At 35.6% G+C, this 24845-nt stretch overlaps 1 protein-coding gene across 24 annotated transcripts in view; it reads right to left on the reverse strand.

The window, feature by feature from the left end:
- The window catches only part of GPHN (gephyrin), a 306821-nt gene that overhangs the window by 133224 nt on the left and 148752 nt on the right, over nucleotides 1-24845 (reverse strand). For all 24 annotated transcript variants that reach the window (XM_087746580.1, XM_087746578.1, XM_087746574.1 and 21 more), the window contains exon 4: nucleotides 9360-9452. In XM_087746580.1, the coding sequence (XP_087602706.1) occupies nucleotides 9360-9452 (93 nt within the window). The remainder of the gene's footprint in view (nucleotides 1-9359; nucleotides 9453-24845) is intronic.

Here is a 24845-nt window from a genome sequence, read left to right on the forward strand (position 1 = left end):
TCCACATTGTGCGTGTACTTATCTGCCTGCACATTAACTTCTTATTGGTAACACTGAAAAGCTACATCTCACTTTGATAAGGCAATAATATGCAACAAGAAGCCAACTCTTCCCTCTCCAGAAAACTATAGAGAACCTTAGACACAATAAAGGAATCATTAGTTCTGCTGTGCACTGCTGAATTAGGATTTGGAAAGGTCAGAGAGACAGAATCCATATGAATTTGCCATGTACTCATATGCAACAAAGCTTTTAAGGAATACAGTAGTAACAGGCTAAGCTGACGGAACATTATTGATACTGATCCCCTGACTATCAGCCACTCATCCTCCTTCTAGCTGAGCAAGGCACAGGAATAACACAGGATAATATAACTTCAAATTTAGAAATTGGGGTCATAGAACAGGAATTTCTTCCATATCCAAACCTTCCTGTATCAAACACTACTATTTGGACTTAGAACAGAATGACAAGGACTTTAGGCAGAGGAGACCAAGTGACTTCCATCATATGATTAGTAATGGCATAAACCATCCAGGAATAGCATCCACTGACTGAACCAGAATAGATATTAATATTATAGAGTACAAGGTACTTAGAGCATGCATTGGCAGTTTTATCAAATCCTGTGCTTTTGTGGCCAGCAGCAACTACAGTTAACCGCACCACATCAAGAACAAAATTGCTAGCACCTTCTCTCCAAAGGGAGATCTTTCAAGGCTCAATGAAAATGAACTATGACTAACTGATCTCAGCGAACCATAAGAAAATGTTTATTTGTGTTAGAAAATATGGACTTTTTAAATCTAGTGAAAGTTTAAATGTCAACAATAAATAATCAACAGTAGTTTATGCACCTCACTATTAATTTGGGTATTCTCATTACAAAATAATTGGGAAAAAGAATATATGTATGAAGTCACATGAAGCTAAAATATCTGTGAATGGTCTAAATTAATGCTAAAAAGTAATTATTTTCTTGTCCGTAACTGATAAGGCTTTCATGTCTGAGTGTGACAACAGTCATTTTGGTTTTCTATTCTGGTACTTATACAGAGTTAACATTTTGCTACAGCTTCACTGCTCCACGTGGCAGCAATTAGCAGAAGCAGGCAAAGGACCAGTTATAATCCTAAGAGTAACTGCTGAAGCCAGCTGCTTTCCAAGACTCTTCTCGTTTCTTTCCATTTAGTGACTGGAAGAGCTCCTACACAGCAGGCAAGCAGCAAACGAGAAATTCTCTACTCTTTAATAAGTATTAGTTTTAATGATCAACTATTTAATAGTGAGTCATTTTGTTACTCTGGTGCACTTACGTCAAAAGGACTAACTCACTCATTTTTTGATACATCTTAAATCCAAACTAGCATTTGCCATCTCGTTATCATTTATTTAAGCTGCCTTCACAGAGAAGTCTTCCTAACGTGCCTATACATTTTTTTTGATAATTTTCTCCATATTAAGCTTTTATTAAACTCTTTGTAATAGACCATGACCAGAAAAAAAAAGACACATTGAGGGCAAGAATTGCATAATTACGGGCCTGACAATGTTTTCAAGATTATTTTGCCTTAACCTGATGTTTAATTTTGTTCAGTTCCCTATTATCTGCTGTGAAGAGATGTTTTAATTGAAACTATTTTTAGAAATGTCTGAAAGGAAAAAAAATTCCAAAAGTTCCAAATTGAAAATTTCATTATGCAGAAGCCCAATGGCAGGCATATTTTTCTCCCCCAGTTACAGAAAGGACTGCAAGATCTACCCACTGTGGTGGCTACACTGCTAATAGGAGCCAAGCCAGTTAATTTAAACTAACAGAGAGAGGTCCATATGAGCTGTGGTCCCTACAGTGAAAACACGGCTAAAAGGCATCAGTAATGCCAAGAGGAGGAGAACCCATCTCTTTACCCTCATAAAAAGTAAATTATAATAATATTGTTCTTCTCGGTGTATTTTTGAAAGTATTTGGGATCACTGGGATATGAACGATTTGTCCACCCACAGGATATGCTGAGTCTTCTTCCAACTTCTATTCTGAAATTACCTTGGAATAAAAAACTTAACTGCAAAATTTAAGATAAAAAAAGTGAGATTTCCTGGCTCGTTACGGTGGCTTTGCTTCTCCTTCTATGAAACATTCAAATCCCTTACTGCTGTTTTACTATTGTTTGCTTCTTTTCAACAGAGCCTGCAAATATTACATACATGTTTGAAAGACAGAAAACAGAACTTCTATTTGCTATTTGAGAGTATTAAGGAAAGCTACAATAAAGCAAATAAAAGTTGATCCTCAAATGGACAAAAATACCCAACTGCTTAACAGGAATTCTATTAGTATTATCTTTAGGATATGATGGTCAGACAACTTTACACAGAAGGCTAATACATTAGTTAAATAATTTAGAAGATACTTGCCCCAGCATTCTCAGCCAGTATTACCAGAGTTTTGCATTTTCAAAAGAGACAGAGAAGCAATGCATGTAATTCTTCTGGATGCAGGAAACAAAACTGATTATTTATTAATTTCAGGATCCATTTGATTCAAACTGTCATCTCATTTAACATATACAGAACGTAAGGCTAGAATCTAATTTGGCCTTCCGCACAGGATAACTCATTAAATATCATCCATGACTTCTGTAAGGAGTACAAGATAACTTGAGCTTTATATGACATCTCCCACAATCAATTGCTTTTGATTTGACAGGATTAAAACAGAGAATACAGCTCTTCTTTAGGGCATTTGCTTGTGTGATTAATCTCTCATTGCTAAACAAACAAGCCAACCCAAACACATAAAAACCTTCCATTATGATGATTCTCCTATTAGACATTTCTCGCTTGAGCTTCCTATCACCAGCTATTGTTATAATTCTCCTTAGTAGACTAAAAAAGCCGTTGGTATCTTACATTATTATTTCCCAAAGAAAATACCACATTTTAATAATAGTAATACAGTCTACATCTTGCACTATTATTTCCCAAAAAAAGTACAGGTCAAAACCAAGTTACTTGTCAGTGTTCTTTATGATAAACTAAGCAGACTGAGTTGTGTAACTCTCACAGAAAGCATCTCTCCTAGCCATCATATATTTTTTTGACCTTTTCCTATATCCACTGTGACAAAAAGGGCATGTCAGAAAAATATGCAGCTTTCCACTTTAGACACATCAATCCCATACACAGAGACAAAAGTATCCCCTGTATTCATGTTCCTTTTTTTTTCCCCCACCATCTTCGTACTTGTCTATGTCAGCAAATCTAGACAGAAACAAGTTGAGACACATACATTCTTTCAATCCAGTATCTCAGCTGGATATGCAGACAAGGAAAGACGTTCAAAACTGCTGTTTATGTAGCAGAATATCAAGAATTTACCAAGCCCTCTTTATTTATCAAAATTAGCATTCTTCAGGAATGCTCTCTCTGCATATATTTCTTCCTTTTTTTGTTTTTTTTTTGGGGGGGGTTCGGGGTGGGGTGAGGGGCTTCTTTTCTTTTTTTGTGTAACCTCTGATATTCAAGTAAATGGAGCTGAAATGGGATCTGGTTTCCTTCCCTCTCACATTTCTCACTATGGCTGTCCTGGCAGCTCACAGGTGTTTCCATGCAGTGACTGAAGTTGATGATAGCACAACCAAGCTCTTCAGTGATGCTGCTGTGTTACCAAGTTTTCCTGAGAAACTCAGACAAGAGAAGAGAAAGTGCACTTTTGAGCACTTCATAAGTCAGCTAAATCAGTTTGGAATTTCCCAAGACACAGGTACTTCTGTAACCTGACAGTGTACTGTGTAGTCCAAATAATCTGTATACTGCTGCTTCTCGAAGAAACTGGTAACAGTTGTTTAATGAAAAGTGTTCTGCAACTAAATATATCAGTTCTGCTAAAATAACATGCCTTCCAAATACAAGATTTAAAATTTAATTATAGAAAGTTTAATTGAATGAATAAGGCATACAAATATGTTTGGATTTTTATAACACCAAATACAGTGTTTCAAATAACAAATTTTATTGAAAAATTGAAGCAGACTGGATAAAGACCTAATCATATAAGCTAGGAACTGTCTAGATGACTAAGAAAAAGGGAATGGTACTTTATAGAGTTGTTGATAAACTTCTAACAGAGTAGCACAGAATTTGGAAGGAGTTCGTCACAGCGCAGTCTATTCCATTTAAGCATATTTGTTGCCTAGATGCACCTGGCAAGGTTTCATAATTCAAACCCTTCAGGAGCAAGCTGGGTGGGAAACATAATTTTCTAAGAAATATGGAGAAAAATAGTTCTCAAAAGGTCTGATGGCAAGTTACAGGATCAGACATAATACATACACGGCACACTTCATTATACAATAGCTCTACACAGAAATCAAACTTAACGGGGAGCAAGATCTCCATTAAGAGATACTGAAAACTACAGTCTTAAACTAGACTACAAAAATAAATGCTGAAAAAGGATATTAAATTGGAGGGTACCTTGAATATTAAAGGGTGAAAAACTGAAACAACAGCATGGGTAATTAGAGGTTGTATGATCTCATAAGTATTCCTACCACAAAATGACTAATGTCACATGTGAGATGAAGACTTCATTCCTCCTCACTATGGAGCCATCCTGAAGTGACAGTTTGCAAAAAGAAAACGAGTTTCTTTTGGACCAGTCACAACACTAAGATGTTTTTGGTATGGCACTAAGAACAGTCGAATACTGCTGAAGAACAGAAGTACCTACATATTATTTCTAGTTTAAACTATTGCCTACTAAATGGAAATTGTTATTTGAAATGTCTCAGTGGATTTGGGTTAATCTGGGGGGAACAGGTGTTGCTGCGAGAGCATGGCTACAACGTGACATACCCTGTTCTGTCACAAGCATCTTATTTCATAAGCAAAGTTGAATGGAAAGCAAAGAAACAGACAGAACACATGAAAATTACAAATAATAGAGATTAGGAGCATTGTCCACACTACTTGGAACAGAGAAATGGAAGGATACAGACAGTAAAATAGTCTGTAGAAATAAAATGGAATTTGAAGAAAAATTCACACTAAATTCTAAGGAGAAACTTGGGAAACAGCAAAAGTGAAAGATACCGTAGGGAAGTGGGAAAAGCCAGGTGACAGAAAACTTGCCATTGGTAATGACTATAAAAATGCTGGTGCAATTTTGAATTGAACATACAAAGACTTTATATCACAGCAGCATAGAGAATTTCTTCCCTCCAGACACAGCTTTTGTGTGGCTACGTTTGGAGTATTTTGTTCATTCTGAGCAAGCTTTTTTCAGAAAAATGCTGACAAATAGGAGGGAGTTCCAGAGAACAATGACTTCTTTTCATGGACTAGAGAGCTTTGATGAAAGAATAAATAAATATGCATATATCGTCAGATTACATGAAAACAAGTATGTGTCTAAATACATTTAAAAACAGTCTATAAATATTGAAAAATATAATCAGCAAGAACCAAGAGGAGCATTCATAATTTTTCCAGAGCATTGGAAAAGGAAGAAGACTGTAAGGAAACATCTGTCTGGTTTTACATGATGGAAAAGAGCTCTTCTATGCTTCTTCTAAAGTCTTATCTTAAAATTTCAGGGCCAACAATTACCTGCAGTGGGGCTGAACTGTTTGTGAATATACATAGTGACACAGCTCAAGGATGTCTAGCATCAGTTAAGGCACAACAAGTTGACTTCTATTGCTATTAACTAAGGACATAAAATTAGTCTCGTAGGGTGGCAAACAAGACTTGTGAGACACACCAGAGACGAAGGGTAAGAAAACAGCTAGAAGACTCTGTTGGGGCAGACAAGTGAATTTTTTGGATGTACAATTTTGCAAAAGAATAAATGTAAAAACAGAGAAGACAGAAGATAGAAAACTGTGCAGAGCACCTGCATACATGAGATTTTTCCCTTCTCCCTGGTATTGACTAACAGTAATAGAGAAAATACATTTCTATATCAAAGGATACCTAGTGATAGATAAAAACGCTGCCACATTATTTAAATATTTTCACAAAAGATAATGTATATTATCATTAACATTCTGTAAGAACTGCAACTGTCTACCACTCAAGTATTGCAGTTGCAAGGAAAAAATGTTTGCATCTGGAAATACAAACCAGAAGTTCCCTAAACAACTTAACTTTGGCCATATGTAAAGCCCTGATCTCTGTCTAGCAACAAACACTTTTTAAACCAACAAGCAGACTGTATAAGCATTTCCAGTATGGATTTAAACACTATCCCCATAAATTACAGGCAAAATAAGATAGTAAAAAAAAGTGGTTTTATCTACAAAATTAAGCCTACACTTTGGCTTTAGTCCAAATGTGAACTCCCATCAACTGCCGTAAAAGATGAAGAATTGCAGCATTCACTAATAACATCTACAAGACAGTTTCCTTCAGATTCAGCCATCCATTGGGTGAATTTTGGGTTTTAATTATCCACATGAATTTCATCACTTCAGTCACATGGACAAGAAGGCAAAGGATATTCACACTGCTTAATTGAATTCACCCTCACCCCTCAAAATATGAATCATAGTAACTAATTCAAAAGCTTCTCCACACCCACTGACTAGACTGAGGCTATAAATTTAGGGACCAGGGATAGGTAAGGAAAATCAGATATTGTTAATACCCGTAAGATCATCTATTCCATTGTAAGAAAAAAAAGTCATTACACATCATTGAAACAACTGCAATAACCCAGTATGGTTCCGATAGTGTTCAAAAGGCAAAGTGAGTGGGGAAACGGAGTAATTGTTTTTGAAACTTCATCATAAATTTCTGAAGTTTCAAGAAGTTATTTTTAATAGATACATTATGCTAGGCACTTAGTTTCAATTTAATCAATAATTACAGAATTCAATTAATGTTACTTCTTTGGGCTGTAAAGACTCAGAAACTAGCTTTATCTTGTACACTACAATAGCAATTATGTATTTATGCTCAGAAAAGAAAGCAGAAAAACATGTTTTCTAATCAAAAGTACAGGAGGATTAAGGAGAAGCAGGACTGAATCATTCCAGCTGCAATATGACCCAAGGGACTACTCTCCCTACTCTCAGGAAAAATGCTAAAATGTCTTCCAGTATCAGATTCAATTATTACCAGTTTTAAAATCATGACTTAAAGATAACATCTCAATAGCACCATGTCATGATCACATCATTTCATCATCAGTTCAGTAATGAGAGGAGAGCATGCTGGATGAACACCATACACGGAAGAGATTAAAACCATTTCTGACATCAATGCAAGTTTTCCTGAAGGCTTGCTATTGCACATTTCATGTTGACATAATGAATTTTCCATTTTGAACTGGTTCTCTCATTGACCCAAAAGACATAAAATATGGGGCCAAAGCTTATGCTTCTTCATATGTTTTTGTTATGACACATATTGGCAGACTAATTTTCTTCCCTTAAAAACATTTGTTTGAATGAATGATCTAATAAACCCTATTGTAAGAACAAACCTTATCATTGCCACTTTGTAATAAAAACAGGGATTCAATCTCTCCACTGTGATTTAAGCTTAGTCTTGCAAGTTAATCCAACTTAAACGAGTGAAGAGTGAGAAAATAATGTCCTATATAAATTCTTTTTAAGTATAGGAATAATTCGACAGTCAGAACACTTAACTTTGTTATAACCAACCAAACTCTTGCATACCTATTATTTTTAAAAATAATGCATTTTTTCCTCAGTACAAGGTAGTAATGATTTTTATATCAACGTGTTTTTATTATATAGGATAAAGACACTTCAACAACTCAGATAATTTTTAAAATGGCCCACTGTAATGTCAAAACTAATCAAATAAACCATTGCCACCTATCTTAAATGATTAGTTTGAGTAACAGCAATGAAACTGTATAAGGAAAATACTAGGTGTTTATGTGCAAAGTTCTCATTTGTTTATTTCTTGTCCCAAATGCTGCTTGAGAATCTGTGGCTAATTTTTAGCACTGGCTGCAACACTTCCTCTGGCACTACTGCCTAGGCGCCACCCTGCATGAAGGTAATAAATCAGGAAAACCGAAACAGAAATTCAGCCCTCCTTTTACACGGTGCTGGGAATACAACCTTCAAAACCATTAAGTTAGTTTGCAAGCAAGAGATCAATTCAACCAACACACTTTTCACTTTTGTGTTGCTTTAGCACAGTGAATCATCTGCAAATTCAGTTTCCCTAGCTAGTGCACTGTGGTCATCTTATACTGTTCCCATTTTCTGATACACAGACCCTTAGGTTTTAGTTACTTAAGGTTTCTAGTATATAATCTAAAATCATCAGAAGTAATCTACAGGAGCATTTTCTTTACATGCTTGTTTAGTTACACAAATGTTATACAATAAATTAGAAAATATTTTTAGATTCCTAATGGAAAAAAGTTAAACTACATCCATGTTTGACAGAACACATTTATAAGCAATAATATATAATGAACTCAAATCAACTCTAAGTTGAAAGTCTAAGCAATTGAAAACTTATGTGAGTACTTAAGAGAAATCTAAATATGTTAAATTATGGAAATAAACACTTCAGGCACTCAATCTTAATTCTGCCCTTTAGTGAACATAAGCAAACAAAAAAAAGTATGTGATTTTAAAAGTTCATATTAATCTAACTGGAACCACAAATACCAAAATACTTCAACAGCAATCACGCAGTCATTTCATATTACAACTCATGGCCATGAGGTTATTAGGTTAAGTATCTTTCTTTTTTTTTCCTTACCTTAGCTCCTTATAAGTGGAACGTAACCAGATTTCCTGCGCAATATTTACAAGTGCAGGTTACCTCCATCTCTGTGCCTGTTTAGCCTTTTTTGACAATGTGGTGTCAAGCAAAGCAACAGCAGCTTTGCACAGAATTTTTCCCCCCTACTATCTGCCTCTCACACTCCAACCTATAATGCAGTAGTTGTCAATGCAGTAGCCTACACGGGAGAATTAAAGGATCTCTCTTATCCCACTTTTCCTTGTGCAGGACATAACAAAAGCCACACAAGTTTTTGCTTAGCAGTGTTGTACTGCAGTGCTAGGGAAAATTACACCAAAAGCCTTTAGAATTTTGTTTTGTAAGGGGATTGGAAATCTATTATACTATGCCACATTTTAGTTTGAAAATTGTTTTGGGTCAGAACCCAAGGTCAGAGTAATTCTCTTGTGCTATATTCCCTATTGCTTTTTCTGCTTCCCAGTTGTGTATCCCTTGACCTGTCCAGAGATACTGCAAAGTAAATTTACAGAGGAAGTTTAAAAAAAAATATCACCCCCTCCCCCAGACTCATACATTTCTACACCAAAGGGCAGATTTTTCCTATTCCAGGACTATCTCACCTCTGGAGTGACATCTCGTGGTGCAAACCCTGTTCCTCCAGTTGTTAAAATCAAATTAAGTTCCTTTTCATCACACCAATCTATCAGCGTCTCCTGAAAGAAAACAGGAATCCTGTCAGATTTAACAAGTAATACGTGGGATACAGTTATCTCAGAAAACACCTGAAGACTTGAAATGTCTTAAAAACAGACACACACAATAAATACAGGGAATTGTAAAATCACTCATGGCTTTGTATACAAAGACTTTAAACCACTATTTATAACCAACATATCACAGAATAATTCAAGTATCCAGCATAATATTTTTGGAAATGCAAACTGAAACTCTGTTCTCCATCTCTTGACCTGAAATGGCAAACAAGAATTCACAGTTATTCATTTATATCAGTTTATTTTGATTTTGAGATATAAATATAATGCTTTGACACATGTTGATAGAGTATGCGCATTTAATTCAGATTACATGGTTGATGCTTATTACAGTAACTTTGGTTTCTGTGCTCCACTTTAACAGCCTGAAAAAAGTAAGAACCACATATTTGTAAGCTTATCTACTAAAAGATGCAATAATAGACCTGATGCAGCAACACAAAAGATTATCTATAATCATGTTTTCTACATTCCCTACAACATCTCAATAGGACTGTACATACCAATTTCAAGGCTGGACTAAGAAAGCTTAATAAATCTGTCATGTAAATTCAATGACTTACAATACTGGAGAACTCATGATACTAGAGAAGTGTTTAATTTTATTTGCATTCATTTTTTAAATGACATTTTAAACTAGTTTTCAAACAGTGATAAAAATTTGACATAAGCAGAAAATTTCTGTAGTCTCAGTATGATTATATCACTTATCCTTCATACTCTACTGTGGGCTAGCACAGCAGCAGAATGTCTGCTTGGAGCTCAAAATTAGCTGTGTTACACGAAGTACACTCATGTATTACACAGCAAGGTATCCATCTGCAGAAATCAGTCAGATCAATTACTTAGACAGCTATCCTTATTCTAGCAAAGAAACCTCATTCCTTGAAAAAGTTTAGGGCATATTTATGTTTCTGGAGTGTTATACTGGGGAGGAATGAACTGTTTTGGTGACTGTTGGCTAGAAGCTTATTATTTATCATAAAATTAGATCTGAGCGACATACTGATTTAAACAGCTTAAAATACTGTTGATGGTCATAAAACTGTCCAGAACATTTTAAAAAGTACTACAAATTTAGATTAATCCTCAGGTACGTTCTGCAGGCTTAGCACTGCTACATAACTTTCAATTAAGAGAAAGCTCATATATGGCCTCTTCCAAATTGCACGTAGAATAAACTTGTGTCTGCCTGCAAGCCCCATCATGCAAGCAAAGACGTGGCAAAGCCAAAGGTTCTGTCTTTATTTCTCCTTTCTTTACTCATTCCTTCCACTTTTCCTTTTGCATTCTCTCTTGTCTTTATTAAAATCACATTCATCTTTTTACTCTCCCATTTCGGAGGGTGGCACTTTACTTAGCTGGGCTGTAAATTACCAGACGTTTCTGGTTATATGACCATTTCAAATAAGCTCAAGAAAAAAAACACTTAATGTCTCAGACCTGTACATAAATGAAATATTAAGTCTGACTTCTTACTTACATTTTGAAAAAAATGTGAATTAAGATAGTAAAAAGCATTTTAAGTGTTAAAATTGTTTGTTTCAGTAACAGAGATATGCATCAGAAAAACTGTTTTAAAGAGGTAGCATATTCTCTATTTTATCATCTAGAAACACATACATCGACTTTGAACAGCTACAAATTTCAGAGAATACTTGAGAATTTCAGTATAAAAATGGTGTTTGGCAAAGTTAGAGCTTAATATTGTATATATTTTAAAAATTATCATCATCAAGAAAAAATAGTCAGTATAAAACAGGAGGGTGAGATTTTGTGATTTTTTTTTTTTTTTAAATGAAGCATTTATCTTTAGATAAAACAAAACCCACCAAACTCCAACTGGTTTTACAGAGAAAATAAATCCTTCCTCTGTTCTCATTTTGCTACAGTTCAATAATACTCCAGTTAACAGGGAAAAAAAAGTCATGTGATAGCCTACAAAAAGCTAAAGAAATCAGTATACACCCCAATTCTTCAAATAAACTGAGCAATAATTAAATACCTATTACTGCTATTCCATCAGTGTACTTAGGCAGACATATAATTCTCTATCAAATTCTAGTTATAGTAAAGAAATATAAGCTTTCAGTATGAAGACCTTTGACTATGAGGCAGGAAGTTTGGGTTTCATTGTATTTTGGAAGTGTAAATTGTACCACTTAGATCTTTTAAAACCATGGAAAAATACCTGAGACTGATATTCAGCTTATTTACTTTCTAGCCCACAAAACTCTACCCCCCAAAACATTCTCATTGACATTTTAAGTATGTAAAAAAGGAAGCACCACCCTGATCAAATGAGGACAAAAGGCTACTCATATTCACTTTGCTGCTGCCAGCAGTCCAGCTACATTCTCCATTGACTTTGCATGGAACTGACTTTGCTGTGTCTTCAGATGAGAATTCCTCTATATCAAGGACCTGATATTTGGCTTTAATGATGCTATACAAACAAAATTATTATATAACATTTCAACCAGAAAAAAATTCATCAAATAGTTTTTGTGCATCTTTGTCCTCTTCTATTGTTTCATTGATGATAGGCTTTCAAGACAAAATGAGACTAAGTCAACAGGTTATGTAAATCACTGTCACTCCATTCAAGTCAATGGAATTATGCTGATGGATACAAAAACACACTATCTGGCTCTGAAAACAGCACTGTAAAATCACTACCAAATTTTAAAAAGCCAGAATAAAACTACAAACCTCCAGAAAAAAAAAACAACCAATAAATAGCTTAATATTTTTAACAATTAATATCCTAAAATAGGCTTTATCAATTATTTTCTAGTGTGAAGGTAGACAAGGACAAATGAAGTCATTACAGTCAGTTCCTCTAGACACATTTTTACTTCAAAAGCACACAACTGTGATTCTAACCTGTTCAGATTTCATTGAAGTCCTAGAATAATTATATTAATTATGTTTTTCTGCTGCACAGAAATAAAATGTCAGCCCAGTTGTCTCCTTAAGCTTTGGATTAGATCTAGTGTCCTGTCCTCTCTACCTATTTCTTTGCATTTTCTCTTTTAAATACATTTATATTTCTCTCATTTAAATAAGTAAGAAATCCTTGGGTCTAACATATGATTTATTTCCATCTCTTGCTCCAAAGAGCTCTTGTTTCAATCGGCCATCTCTCTCCCCCAACTTGGAGCTACTTGTTGGACCTCCTATGCACTGCCCAATCTTGAAATTATTTCAGTTATAACACTGCTCATCAAAACCTCTGCTTATGATCTGTTTGAATTTTCTCATGACCAATGTTGATTTCACCAGTGCAGAAAAATCTTGCCTCATTCTTTCACTGAGTTCTTGGTCTTTCACATGTAAATTCATTGATTTTTAATGCCAATAAAGATCATTATCTCATGGAAAGAATGTCTACAGTGTGTGGCACAGTGTCTACCCCACGTTTACTGCAGATGCTTGCAAATTCATACAGGCACTGTCACATTATGACAGACTAAGTCCAAAAGCTGTACAGATGTATTCTTGGGGCACCACACCTAAGCTAGTGCTACGTACCATTTCAGTCAGTGAACGGCTGTAACACTTACAGACATATTTCCTTCTGTGGAGGAAACTTAAGCATTTCACTGTCCAAGATGCAAAACTGCCATTAGTCTAAATGGGCAAGTCACAGAATTTCGGTCAGTTCCTCCTGTATTTAAAACAAATTCTAGGACTCAACCATCTCTTCACTACACCACCCACTCTTCATCTCAAGGATTCAAGAGAGACACAATACATCGTAATTTAATTTGGTAGGGTTTTCCAGCAGCTGTTTATGTTTATCATTAAGTATTTGTTGTGTTTCTAGTAACTGTTTCTTATCAATAATTTCTGTGGGATAATGCCTGCCCCCCCCCCCCCCCCCCCGCCATGATGCATAAGAACCCTGCTCACAGAATGCACAATGGTCATGGTTAGCAAAGTGGGGTATTTTTTAACTCCATTAATGTACCATCCTCTAATCTCTGCAAGTAAGTCAACAGGAGAAACAAACAGGGATTCCTTTCTGGAATGAAAGAAAAAGTTCCCTGATCTTTGGAGATAACTTTTTTTTATTTGTGGGTTACTTATCTTAGTAAATTTTTGCAGTCTCTTGCAATAAAGCCTTATTACAATCATTGGCACTCTCTGTTTCCATCCTTGATCGGTGCTTCACTTAAATAATGGAGTAGAGCAGTTCTACATGTGTAATTAATTATTTCATTTTCAGAGTGACAGAAGCATCCACTCATTGACACAATATTATTAAGCATGCTGTTAGCCAGGAATTTAATCTTGAGAAAGGTTGCAGGATTCCTCCAGATCTCTTACTGCTACTGTACACTGCTCTTCCACGTACATATTTAGACTACGAGTAACGCCCTTAACTGGAGCAGCAGTACTACAAAGCACACAAAAATGGTCACCGTGGATCAGACTAAATGCCTACACAGAAGAGCTGAGGTCTTGAGGACTGTTCCTTTCCTATGATGCTACATTCCTATGGTATTTCTTGTCTTTCTTTTTGTCCTGTTTTTGCCATCACTTTGCTACGAGAGTGTGATAACAGTCCCACGTGTTTATGCATCTGAAATGATTAGAATACAATCCTGCAAGTCAATATTATGGTGCTTATTCCTGGGAGTAACATGTATACTTTTTTTCTTATCAACATGTAATTTACTTCATAATACAAGGACTGTAAAAATAATTCTTGATACATATGCATACTTTTCATACACCTTAACCATTGGAATATGACCTGTACACTGTTACCACTTCAGATATTAATTAGGACAGAATAGGGAAATGCTAAAAAGAATATAAACAGGCAGGTTTTCAGGAAGAATCCATACAGAATTCTTCCATTCTATATTCACTATTGAAACCGGTTAAGTAATTCTATAGTTAACAAAGACGTTTAGTATTTTGGCACACGCTGAATTTTTCTAGCACAGTGCAAATGAAATTATTTCTCCTTATATGCACCACTAATCACATATGAAGCACCATTTAAAATACGTTAAAATTTAATTGAAGTTGCTGAACAAATGTAAATGTTAACTATGAAATTTAATTATGAAACAAAATACATTTATTTACATTGAACTTTGAAACAGAAGTAAGTTAGTATAAGCTGTTTTACAGACATGCATTCTATCTAGAAGTTCTCAAAACAACTTTACGTGACTGAAAAGACCATTGTGGCTTCTGGGAAAAACTACTGATAGTGCTTAGAAACGCAGAAGTCTGTGTTCTACAGCACAGATCTTCTCAAAACTAGAAGCTTTGTAAAATTATATAACTTCTATATTTGCAAATAAATCCTGTTTACTCTAGGACAGTATGTTTCAAAATGCAAGGAAAAACATATAACAGTATGTTGTTAAAGCTATAATGATAACTTTCCTTAGCAATCCAAGTCAAATAAGAACAGTTGTATAAAAAGCCACGTTAAATATCAATTTAGTTTTCTTTCACATTTAGTGGTCTCATGCTAAAAGAGCCTGACATAATTTTCATTTATGATTATCTAATATCATAATTAAGAAATTATAGTGAATGAGAATATGGAAGAACATATCAAAGAAGAGAAAATCTGCATAGTCACAGATTTGCTAAGAAAACTGGATGTCATTTTGACCACGAAGTTTCAGGAACATAGGAATTAGCACATTAAGATCTCATAACAACCTTTACTTAGTCATGTGACTTGAACTACTCCAGACCCCAGTTCACTAAAGATTATCCCTGATATTATGGCGAGAAAGCATACATAACTGCATGAATCAGAAATTCACGTCACAGCACACAAATACAAAGCAGGAAAAAAGAAAAAGAAAATATAAAAGTAATCCAATTGTTCCTCGTTGTTGTATTATTTAGGAGTTTGAATCTTCCCTCTTCGGCTGACCGTGGCTTGTCTATTGATTTAAAAGGGAAAATCAAGTACCGAGGACCATGCAAGAACATGAATACCCATAAACAAAGGCACTGAAGGAAAGATAAAGAGCGGAGTTCAACATTCCATTTGAAAAAGAGGGAAGGCCTTAGAAACATTAATATATTATTGGAATTAATTTCATATTTTTTGCCCTAATTCTTGTGAAGGTTTTATTTCTTATGCTCACAATCTTTCTCTTACTGCTTCAAAGCTTCGCTGAAATGTAGAGGTATGAAGATACTGTTATGTGTGGAGCAACAACTTTGCAACTAATCAATCTCAAAATCATGTAAAAATATCAGAAAATGAAATACTAAAACGCCATGAAAATACACTTGACATTTTCTATTACCTCCACCCTTTTTTCCTTCCTCCACAACAAAAGGCAGAAAGTAAGAGAAATGTTAGGATTATGTTCAGAGTGTAATCACTGTAGTCAAGAGACTTGGATGAAATGCAAATACGTATCTCAATGTGTCTAAATAGACCTTTTCATCTTTTAAGATTTTACTGAACATAGTAGTCTTTTGAAGATTCTACAGATATATTTGCAGTTTTCAGCATCACAGTCATTTTGCATTCTTGTTTTTCCAAATATGGTTTTCTAAATACTAAGCTAATGTATTAAAAGAAGTCATAAAAACACAACTATTGTACTGAAATGCAAAACTAAAGGAAGTAATAAAAAGGTACTCTATAAATAGCTTACTTTTTAAATGGAAATTTAATTGTAGACATTTTCCATTTGAAATAAATTGCAGCTATCAAATATTTCAAGGTTCAACATACTTATGCAGCCTGTAACGTAACGTTTTTTAAAAAAGTACTTCACATCTTCTAAAAGCTACTATTTGTGATAATTATCACTAAAACAGGAAAAAAATAGTAGGCACTGAAGTGCAATGCTCAACAGAGTTCATCTATGCAAATGAGTAGGGAAAGTCAAGCAAAGAGATGTGCAAACACTGAAGTGTTTGCTGGTCAAACCACCAGGACCGAGAGTGCCAACACTGCGGCTTTTTAAGGGCTGAGACTGGCAAAAAAATTTCTAGCTATTAGGCTGGAGAAAGGAAAAGACAGTATAGGCCACATACCAGATTGACTCCACAAAATGAAAGTGCAGTTTTAAATGTTTTTTGCTGATTCCCTTCAGAAAGACAAAGGAGGGATTGTTAATTCAAGCTAACTACCTTGACATATTAATCTTAGTATAAATGAGAAAAATCGTGATTTTATTCTATGATTTAACAAGTTCAATTAAAATCTACAAGGAGGTCTAGATCAGATGCAAACCATAAGTCTAGATGTGCAGCAAGGCACAAGACTTGTTTCCTTCTGTATGAAAAATCTTTTCCCCTCTATTGTTGGTACCACTGGTATCCTCCTAGAGTGCATGCTAAGGTGTTGAAATCACGGCTACTCACTGGAAAGGATCGGTCACTCCAGCATAACAGTTTTCCTCAGATGCCTGGAGGAAGGGATGGAACTTAGAGCTGTCAGAAGAGTCAGAACTAGATATTTTCCAAACACGCTTGTTTCTTGAAACAACTTTCCTGTCCACTCTGAATTTGGCAGATATATATGTGTGTGTGGGCATATATGCAGACATGCCCATCTTTATATAATAAAAATGTACTAGCAAAAGCACTGAAGTTCAATGTGTCTCATTCCTGTCATGCATAAAAGACCTCTCTCTAAAATGTAATGCTTATTTACTAACATAAGTATTACAGTAGCTATAAAATCTCTATGTTTTTCTTAAGAATTTATTTGAAATCAATTAAAAATTAAATAAAAACATAATGCCTCCTTTACAGTATTGCTTTTCCCAGTGAGAATCTTGACATCTAATATATATTCCTCCTATTATTTCTACAACACCACAAGCTAAAATAGCACTTGGAATGAAAAGAAAAGGAAAAAAAAAAGCATAAACCCAACTACATCAATCCAATACTGCTCACCAATAATAGATAAACAGGTATTTTCTCTCTTTTTTGTTTTAAATTAAAGCAGCACTTCAAAGACCTGTTATCACAAGATATAAATGCTTGATTTTAAAGCCGTAAACTTCAGATTAATTGTGCAGAACAAGACAGCTTTTTCCACATTTTCTTCCCCTTTGCATATATTAATGCACATCTAAGGTTGCTTAAAAGACTGTTTACTTTGGGTTTTCTTCTCAGAAGGTGAAAACGCAGCTTGTGCTTGTGCTGACACACAAGTCAGTAACTTTCTAAAACTGGAGTCCTTTATGATATTTTATCTATGTGTATCCACATCTACAGCACATGTATCTCATGCACCACAGATCAGAGGTTTCACTGAACTTTGCTGGCTGTAACAAAGCCCAGATAAGCAACATCTTAATCTCATCAAAAACATAGAAATGGCAAAGCCACAGAAAACCAACTGTAAATTTCTTTGAGCTGCCAAGACAACACTAACTGCTTCAACTCTAAGAAACAGGTAAAAGCATGTCTGTCAATAGGCAAAGGCAATACATCTCAGAGAACTCCAAGTTCAAACATGTAAGAATCCTATTTCTGTAATAGCCTTCAACTCACAAAACCCACACTTCTTAGGAACTATACTTTAAAATAATCACTTGCAGAATTTGCGCATACGTATTTGCATGCAGGTACAACTACATCTCCAGTTTAAGCCAGGTTATACCCTGCCTCTACTTGTGCTGTTCAATGGGTGGGAAGTGCAGTGGATTTAAAAATGACTACAAGGCTTCTGTGATTAAAAAAAACAAAAAAACAAAAAACCAAACAAACACATGAGGAACCCAGCTGTGGAAAAATGTTTAAACTCAAATGTTTGCTTTTCTGTAACTATGAAGTTTTACAAAACAATATAATTGTAAAAATATAATTGATCCTTACAGGACCCAGTTCAGTTCTAGCTTCATTTTCTAATAGTAAATACAATCTTACATGTTACTTCATACATTTAGCTACAATTGTGTAAGCCATTGTTTCATTTTACTTTTTAAATAGTATTACAACTTACATAATTTCAGTTTTTGGTGTAGCTCTCAATGGAAATGACAAATTGACCAGAGTGAAAATATTCAAATATCTAAAAAAGGTTAGGATGGGAGAAAAAAGACGAGATGAAACCATTAGAGAGACAGGGAGCTACTCAATGTAATGCAGTTAGTGGTATAAATTCCTCAATGTGTGTATTGTTCATGCGTTTCGTCCATAGAGTCAATGAATGAAATTGTTTTTAAAATAAAATCTGCTGCTTTACCTGTGAAAATACAGTAAAGAAAATTTACCTACCAACGAACAGCTGCTGTACTTTGAGATATTTAGTCCATACATATAGTCTAAGAGTGGGTGGGCTGGTGGCCTGCCCTGGAGTGTCGCGGGAGGGGCGGCCTAGCTCCTCCCCTCTTCCTGCTCGAGGCATGACATACAGGGCAGAGTGCATCCGCCACCACTTCAGATCCTCTTAAATGCACAACCAAACCTGAAAGAGATTCAGAAAGAGGGGAAAGGCAGGTAGGAGACTAATGTACATGCAGACTATACCTCTCAAAGAACACCAGTTACTGACCAGTAACCTTTCTTCTTTGAGTCTGCATGTACATTCCCGCAACGACTCGCTCCGAACAGTTACCTTTGCCTTCTACCACCCAGGAGAAGGCCTGAGGACTCCCACAAACAACTGCAGCATCACTCCACTGAAGGCTGAAACAGCCCTGGATACTATTAGACTAACATAATGCCGGGTGAAAGCAAAGACAGAACTCCAGGTGGCCTTACGGCAAATGTCCAAATACCATACAATACAGATACTAAGTTTGCCCAGAGATCTAATAGCATTTGCTTTGGCCGTGGCACGAGGGAACTTCCTCGAGTCCACCCAGAGCCAGAAAGCCATCTGAACAATTGTTGTGTGAAGTCAGCTGAACTTCTGGATATTCCCACAGTGCAACAAGGAAAGAAACAAACTAAAAGACTTGGGCCCTTGAAGAGAAATTATAAAGTCCTTAGGAAATCAAGAATTTGAAGTATAAAAATCAATCAAAGAAGCATAAGATCTGGAAATGAGTACTGGAAGAATAATTGCCTGGCTACTCTGGAATTTTGGCACCACTTCAAGGAGGAATTCTGGATGACTGAAGAACAGATGCTCTGCCCTTATAAAAGTAGTATGTAAAATGGCAGTCATACAGACCCGTATACTTCAGCAGCTGGCTGAGAAAACTGTCACCAGATGTGCCACTTCCATAGACACAAGCAGAAGGAGTAAGAATTTAAGAGATCAAAAGGGGAGAAGGAATCACTATAATGCAGTGGTTTTCCAAGACTATTCAGTCATGAACAATTCAATGTACCCCAATCAGCTCTGGTAGGAAGCTATGAGTTGTGAGATGTGAGAACATGAGTATACTCAACCAGAGAGTGCAACTTGGTACCCTCACCAAAGTACAGAAAGGAATCAAAGGAACTGCATTTAACAATAACCTGAAAGAGCTGAGATCAAAGCAGTGACAAACACATTGTACAGAAAATACTGTTTTTTCATAGAGTATGCATGTCTAGATGATACTTACATGCTACTGGCTATCATTACTCTGGAGAGTAGCACTGATGACCCTAGAGACTGATTAATGTTTTGACATGGAGGGTCCTGAGATTGCCACAGCTTGAAGAAGAGCCAGAGAAGAGCTAAAATACAATGTCTGTGGATACTACAAAAGAAATCTCACACAGCAGCATATGAATGACACCCACTGTCAGAACACGGTGAAATGACCCGAAACATAACAAGTTTGTCTTTACTGAATATTTCTCTATATGTGTGCCAATTCTGGCAACTTACAATCAATACACCATAAAAGGAGAAGAATCATTTTGCAAGCCTAATCCAAGCAAAATTACTGTATGGCTTTATTAAGCCAGGAAGCTGAATGAGATGCCAAAACAATGAGTATATTTTAGCAAAAGCACATGCGGTATTGCAAAGAACAGACTTAATTAGGTCCTCTAAAGAATACCCCTAACAGAAACAGCAAAAGTGTCTTGTACCCACACAGAAATTTCCTTGGGGAAGTCTAGTTCATCAAATTCTAAAGAATATACTAAAATGGGCCTGGATGGAATCTCAGTTATTCTCTCTCTCTCTGTCCAGTTCAGGATTATTTTGTCATTCCTGACAGACATCTGTCTACAAAACATACTCTTAAAGACCAGTAAATGTTTTACTTTTGGACAAACGACCACTGGAAGAGTAGGTGAATAAACTGGTTTAAATTAAAATCCGAACTTTTGGAAGAAATGTAGAGATTTGGTCTGAAGTATCACTTCTATCTTATCAAGGACTGTAAATAGAGTCAAAGCCACTTACATCAGGGCTCACTGTCTTCTGTATGCAACAAAGAACATTGTTATGTCAAACAAGTAAGACTGTGAAGAATCACATTAATATTTCAAATTTGAGTTAACTCTTCTATTTAAAATGGAAGTCTGACAATCACTGTATGATAAAGAGAATTTACGTGCTACCAAACTGGTGGATGAAATGCTGAAATAGTTGCCGGATATATAGTAGGCTCATGAGTTTCTAATAACTCTAATATTCTAGAGTACTGAGAAACAAAGCCCACACAGAAGATGAATTCCTCCTGAAGTAAAACCATTTCCATTTTGCAGCACATGTAAAGGTTATGGACCGTTTCCTACCCTGAACCAAAATGTTCTGTATGTTTAAATAGTCAAATATGTTATTACACTTCACTGGATGAAAACTTGAGGGCTGAATGATGCATGTGTCTATTGGTCTGAATGACCCATGTGGGGGAAAAAAGGCAGAATAGACCAGAGTAAACGCCTGCAAGCTCCTGAATTCCACGTACCAATATTGTTCAAGAGAGAATGGAGTGACTGTGGTGACTCAGACACCGCTTTTTCTTAATCACAAGAGAATAAGGGTATTGGTAGATAACCATAGATCTGAGATGCACAGAATTAAAAAGACATCTCCATACCAACTCAGATGCTCTGCCCCTCTAGAGAAGAAATCTTCTTCTTGATGTTATCAACCACAGATTAATTGTTGATTAATAATACTGCCAATACAATTGCCTATTTAGATAATCAGAGAAGTATCTGATAAGAAGATGTGGCAGCATATTTTGAAGATCCTGAAGATAACAGATTGTAACAATTATTTTATGGCGAGCACAACAATTCCGTAGATCTAGCACCTCCTTGCTTGCTCATGCAGTGCACTATGATGGTGCTATTCACCCAAAAATCATTGTTCTGATCATCAGTGTATGGATATAGAACAGCACTCCAGTTTTGCCTAGCAACTTTTACTAGAAGATGCCCCTCTTTTGCAACGAAGAAGCCATCCTTACTGACACCTCTACATATTTGTAGTGGATCCCCCTGACAGCTGAGAAATTTTGAGATTACTATCTATCAGCTCTAACACCTAATTATAAAGCATAAATTAAATGTAAGATGTTTCCAGCCAACCAGTGCATGTACAGGCCATGTGATCTAACAGCTAAAGGCACGATCTTATTGTGATCTGTGATTGTCCTGACACTGTTCAGATTGTTTCAGAGAAGTGTTCTTTTGCCCTGGTGAAGCCTACCAAGACAACAATACAATCTCTTTCCTGAATATTAGATGAATATTAGAATAAATTAGATGGGAATTATCTGTGTTCATCCTTCTACTGTAGTGTAAAATAAAAAAGTATTTGTAGAGAACCCTGAACATTATGTGTGAGTTGATGCAGAAAGGATTCTTGTACAAATCAGGTCACTATATGTGCAAAGATGCACATGCATATATGCAAAGATATTTATTTTTCCCCAGGAAAAATTACTATAACAGACAAATTACAAAGTACCATTTTTAGATGGTAAATGACCTTCCAGGTCTAATAATCAACACCAGATTTAGCTTCCAGAAGATAATAAACCATCAGGAAGAAAGCCCCTTCATCCAAAACTAAGCAGTGTCCTTTATTTCTCCAAATACAAGGAAGGTATGGACATCCTGCTCTGATATATTCTTGTGATAGAGATATACAAACAATGAAGAAAAAGGTATGTGCGAGAAAGGAAAGAAGACTGGAGTATTCTGGAACTGATTAGACTGTCTGCACTTCTCCATTATCTGCTGTGTAGGAGTAATCTTGGAGACCCTGCAAATGATTCTCAAAAGGGATAAGGAAAGGATAAAAACCAATTGAGATTCATTGATGGTTCTTAATGCAAACAACACATTGACAGTTGTTGAAGGCAATGAAAAATAAATAACTGTGATCATTACAGAAAAGTCTTTTCCCTACGAGCCCTTGCTTTTTTCTTACAGAGACAGAGCACAACAGAAGAATAATAGAAGGAACTAGTAATAGGCTGCCTTGCTGATTAGGTTATTGTTTATTCCTGAACTCTAGAGTATAAACATCCAAAGACTAAAATGTAATGAAAGAACCTTTTGGCACTTATAAGACAATCTATTACCAAACTAAAAAGGCCACTCTTCAAAGGGAAGACCTCTTCAGGATTCAGTCTATGCAGAATCTCTCTTACAGGCCCAAAGGACTATAGCTATTACACAATACTGGGTGAAAGTGGTTACCATAGAATTTGATGAGCTATCTTCTGCTTCCATTGCAGCTTGCAGAGGTGTCTTAGCATTAGCTGATCCCACTGCAATCAAAGATTTCAACTGATTATGATACTCAGGAGAAAACTCATGCAGAACAACTCACATTAGGAAGACTTCCTTCCGTAAGAGCTGAAACTTTCTGGTCATTTCTCTTTTGGAATGTTTTTAAAACACGTTCATTTTTTATTGACACATACTAACAACAAAATTACTTGGAGTCAGGTGGTAACAAAAGCATTCAAAATCCTAAAGAAATTTCAAAATCACTTTCCAACTGTTTCTGCAGCTGGTATAAATGAAGCTAAAATCTGCCAGGATACTAAGGTTGTTCAAACATGCTTTTATGGGTATTAGAAATCTCTCAGGCAAAATAATATGCAGAATGTGAAACAACCTACAGCATTTTTGCAGAATTCTTTGTATTGTAATCTCCATTGTTTCTAAGGTCCTAAGTTTCTGTAAATTATTTTGTGCTATACAGAAATATATGTTAACACTTTGTTATATTACAAGTATTATATATATTAAAAAAATGTATATCCTTTTGTACTGTCTGAGGTGGGACAACTTTGTAAGAAGTCTGCCTAATTTGATAAAGTTGCTGCAAATGGAGCAAACAGAAACCTAATAAAGCAACTGCTTCATAGAAGTGATCTAGCTCAATCTAGTCTCAAAATGTTAACAAAGCCAGAGAGGCTAACTAGGACATGAACAAAGTTCAAAGCAATACATGAGAAGAGTTGGAAAGGACTATTCTAAGCAGAATCACCTGTCATCTCTTGCTTTTGTAAAGATGTATGCCAAACTTCACTTGCTAAAATTTAAGAATCATAAAAGAAATAGTAATCAGTACTATCAGAATGAGAAAAGTATAGAATGTTTGCTGCTAAAGGAAGAGCAATCCTTACAAATGCTTGCAGTGGTCATATTGAGTCTCTTGACTGCTGCAAAGAGTGTCTTGGTATATTCAGAAATGCTTTCTAGTCACAACTTCCAACACGCTGGTTCTATTTGCAACTATTGGTTCTGTGACTGAGAGTTTTCAAACAAACACTACTAATTCCAGAGTAAGAAACACTTGCACTAAGCATGTCATCTATACAGGTACTCCTAGCACTTAATCTTGAATGAATGATGGCTTAATTAATTAAGTGTTCTGGCAACGAATATATTTGTACCATATGCTTCAGTTGCAAAATCAAGATCTGTGCCAGAACCAAAAGCTGCAGCACGGAGGGAATAGTCGTTGACGAGTGAAGCCCTTACCGTGTCTACTTCAAGAGGAATTAACGATTTACAAACTCTAGCTACTTAGCACAAGACAAATCAAATCTCAGTGTCCTTTTTACTAAAAGGTTTTCTTACAATTTAAGTTCTAAACCTCAAATGATTGCTATTGTGTTAATCTTAGCAGACATTTCTCACCATAAGTAATCCTTTTGAGATAAGTATTTCAGAAAGTATTTTTCAAATTTATTTTGAAATTGCATTCACTTACTTTATCTGAAGTTTATATTAAACCTTCGTAACTATCTAGAAGATGACATTATTTTAAACATTACAATTAACCGAATTAACATACAGATATTGCAATTATTCATTATACTTTCATAAATGGATATTTCATGCCTCTCTGCTCCTGTTTCCCTTGAAAAAGAATGGAGAGAGAATATATACACACTTTTTTTTTGAGTAGTTTTCCAAAAGGATACGCAGGGACACTCAGTAATTATGGAA

The sequence above is a fragment of the Nipponia nippon genome, unplaced genomic scaffold (genome assembly GCF_047370975.1).
Source record: "Nipponia nippon isolate SJK-2023a ecotype South Korea unplaced genomic scaffold, ASM4737097v1 scaffold_10, whole genome shotgun sequence".
In the NCBI taxonomy this organism is placed as follows: domain Eukaryota; kingdom Metazoa; phylum Chordata; class Aves; order Pelecaniformes; family Threskiornithidae; genus Nipponia; species Nipponia nippon.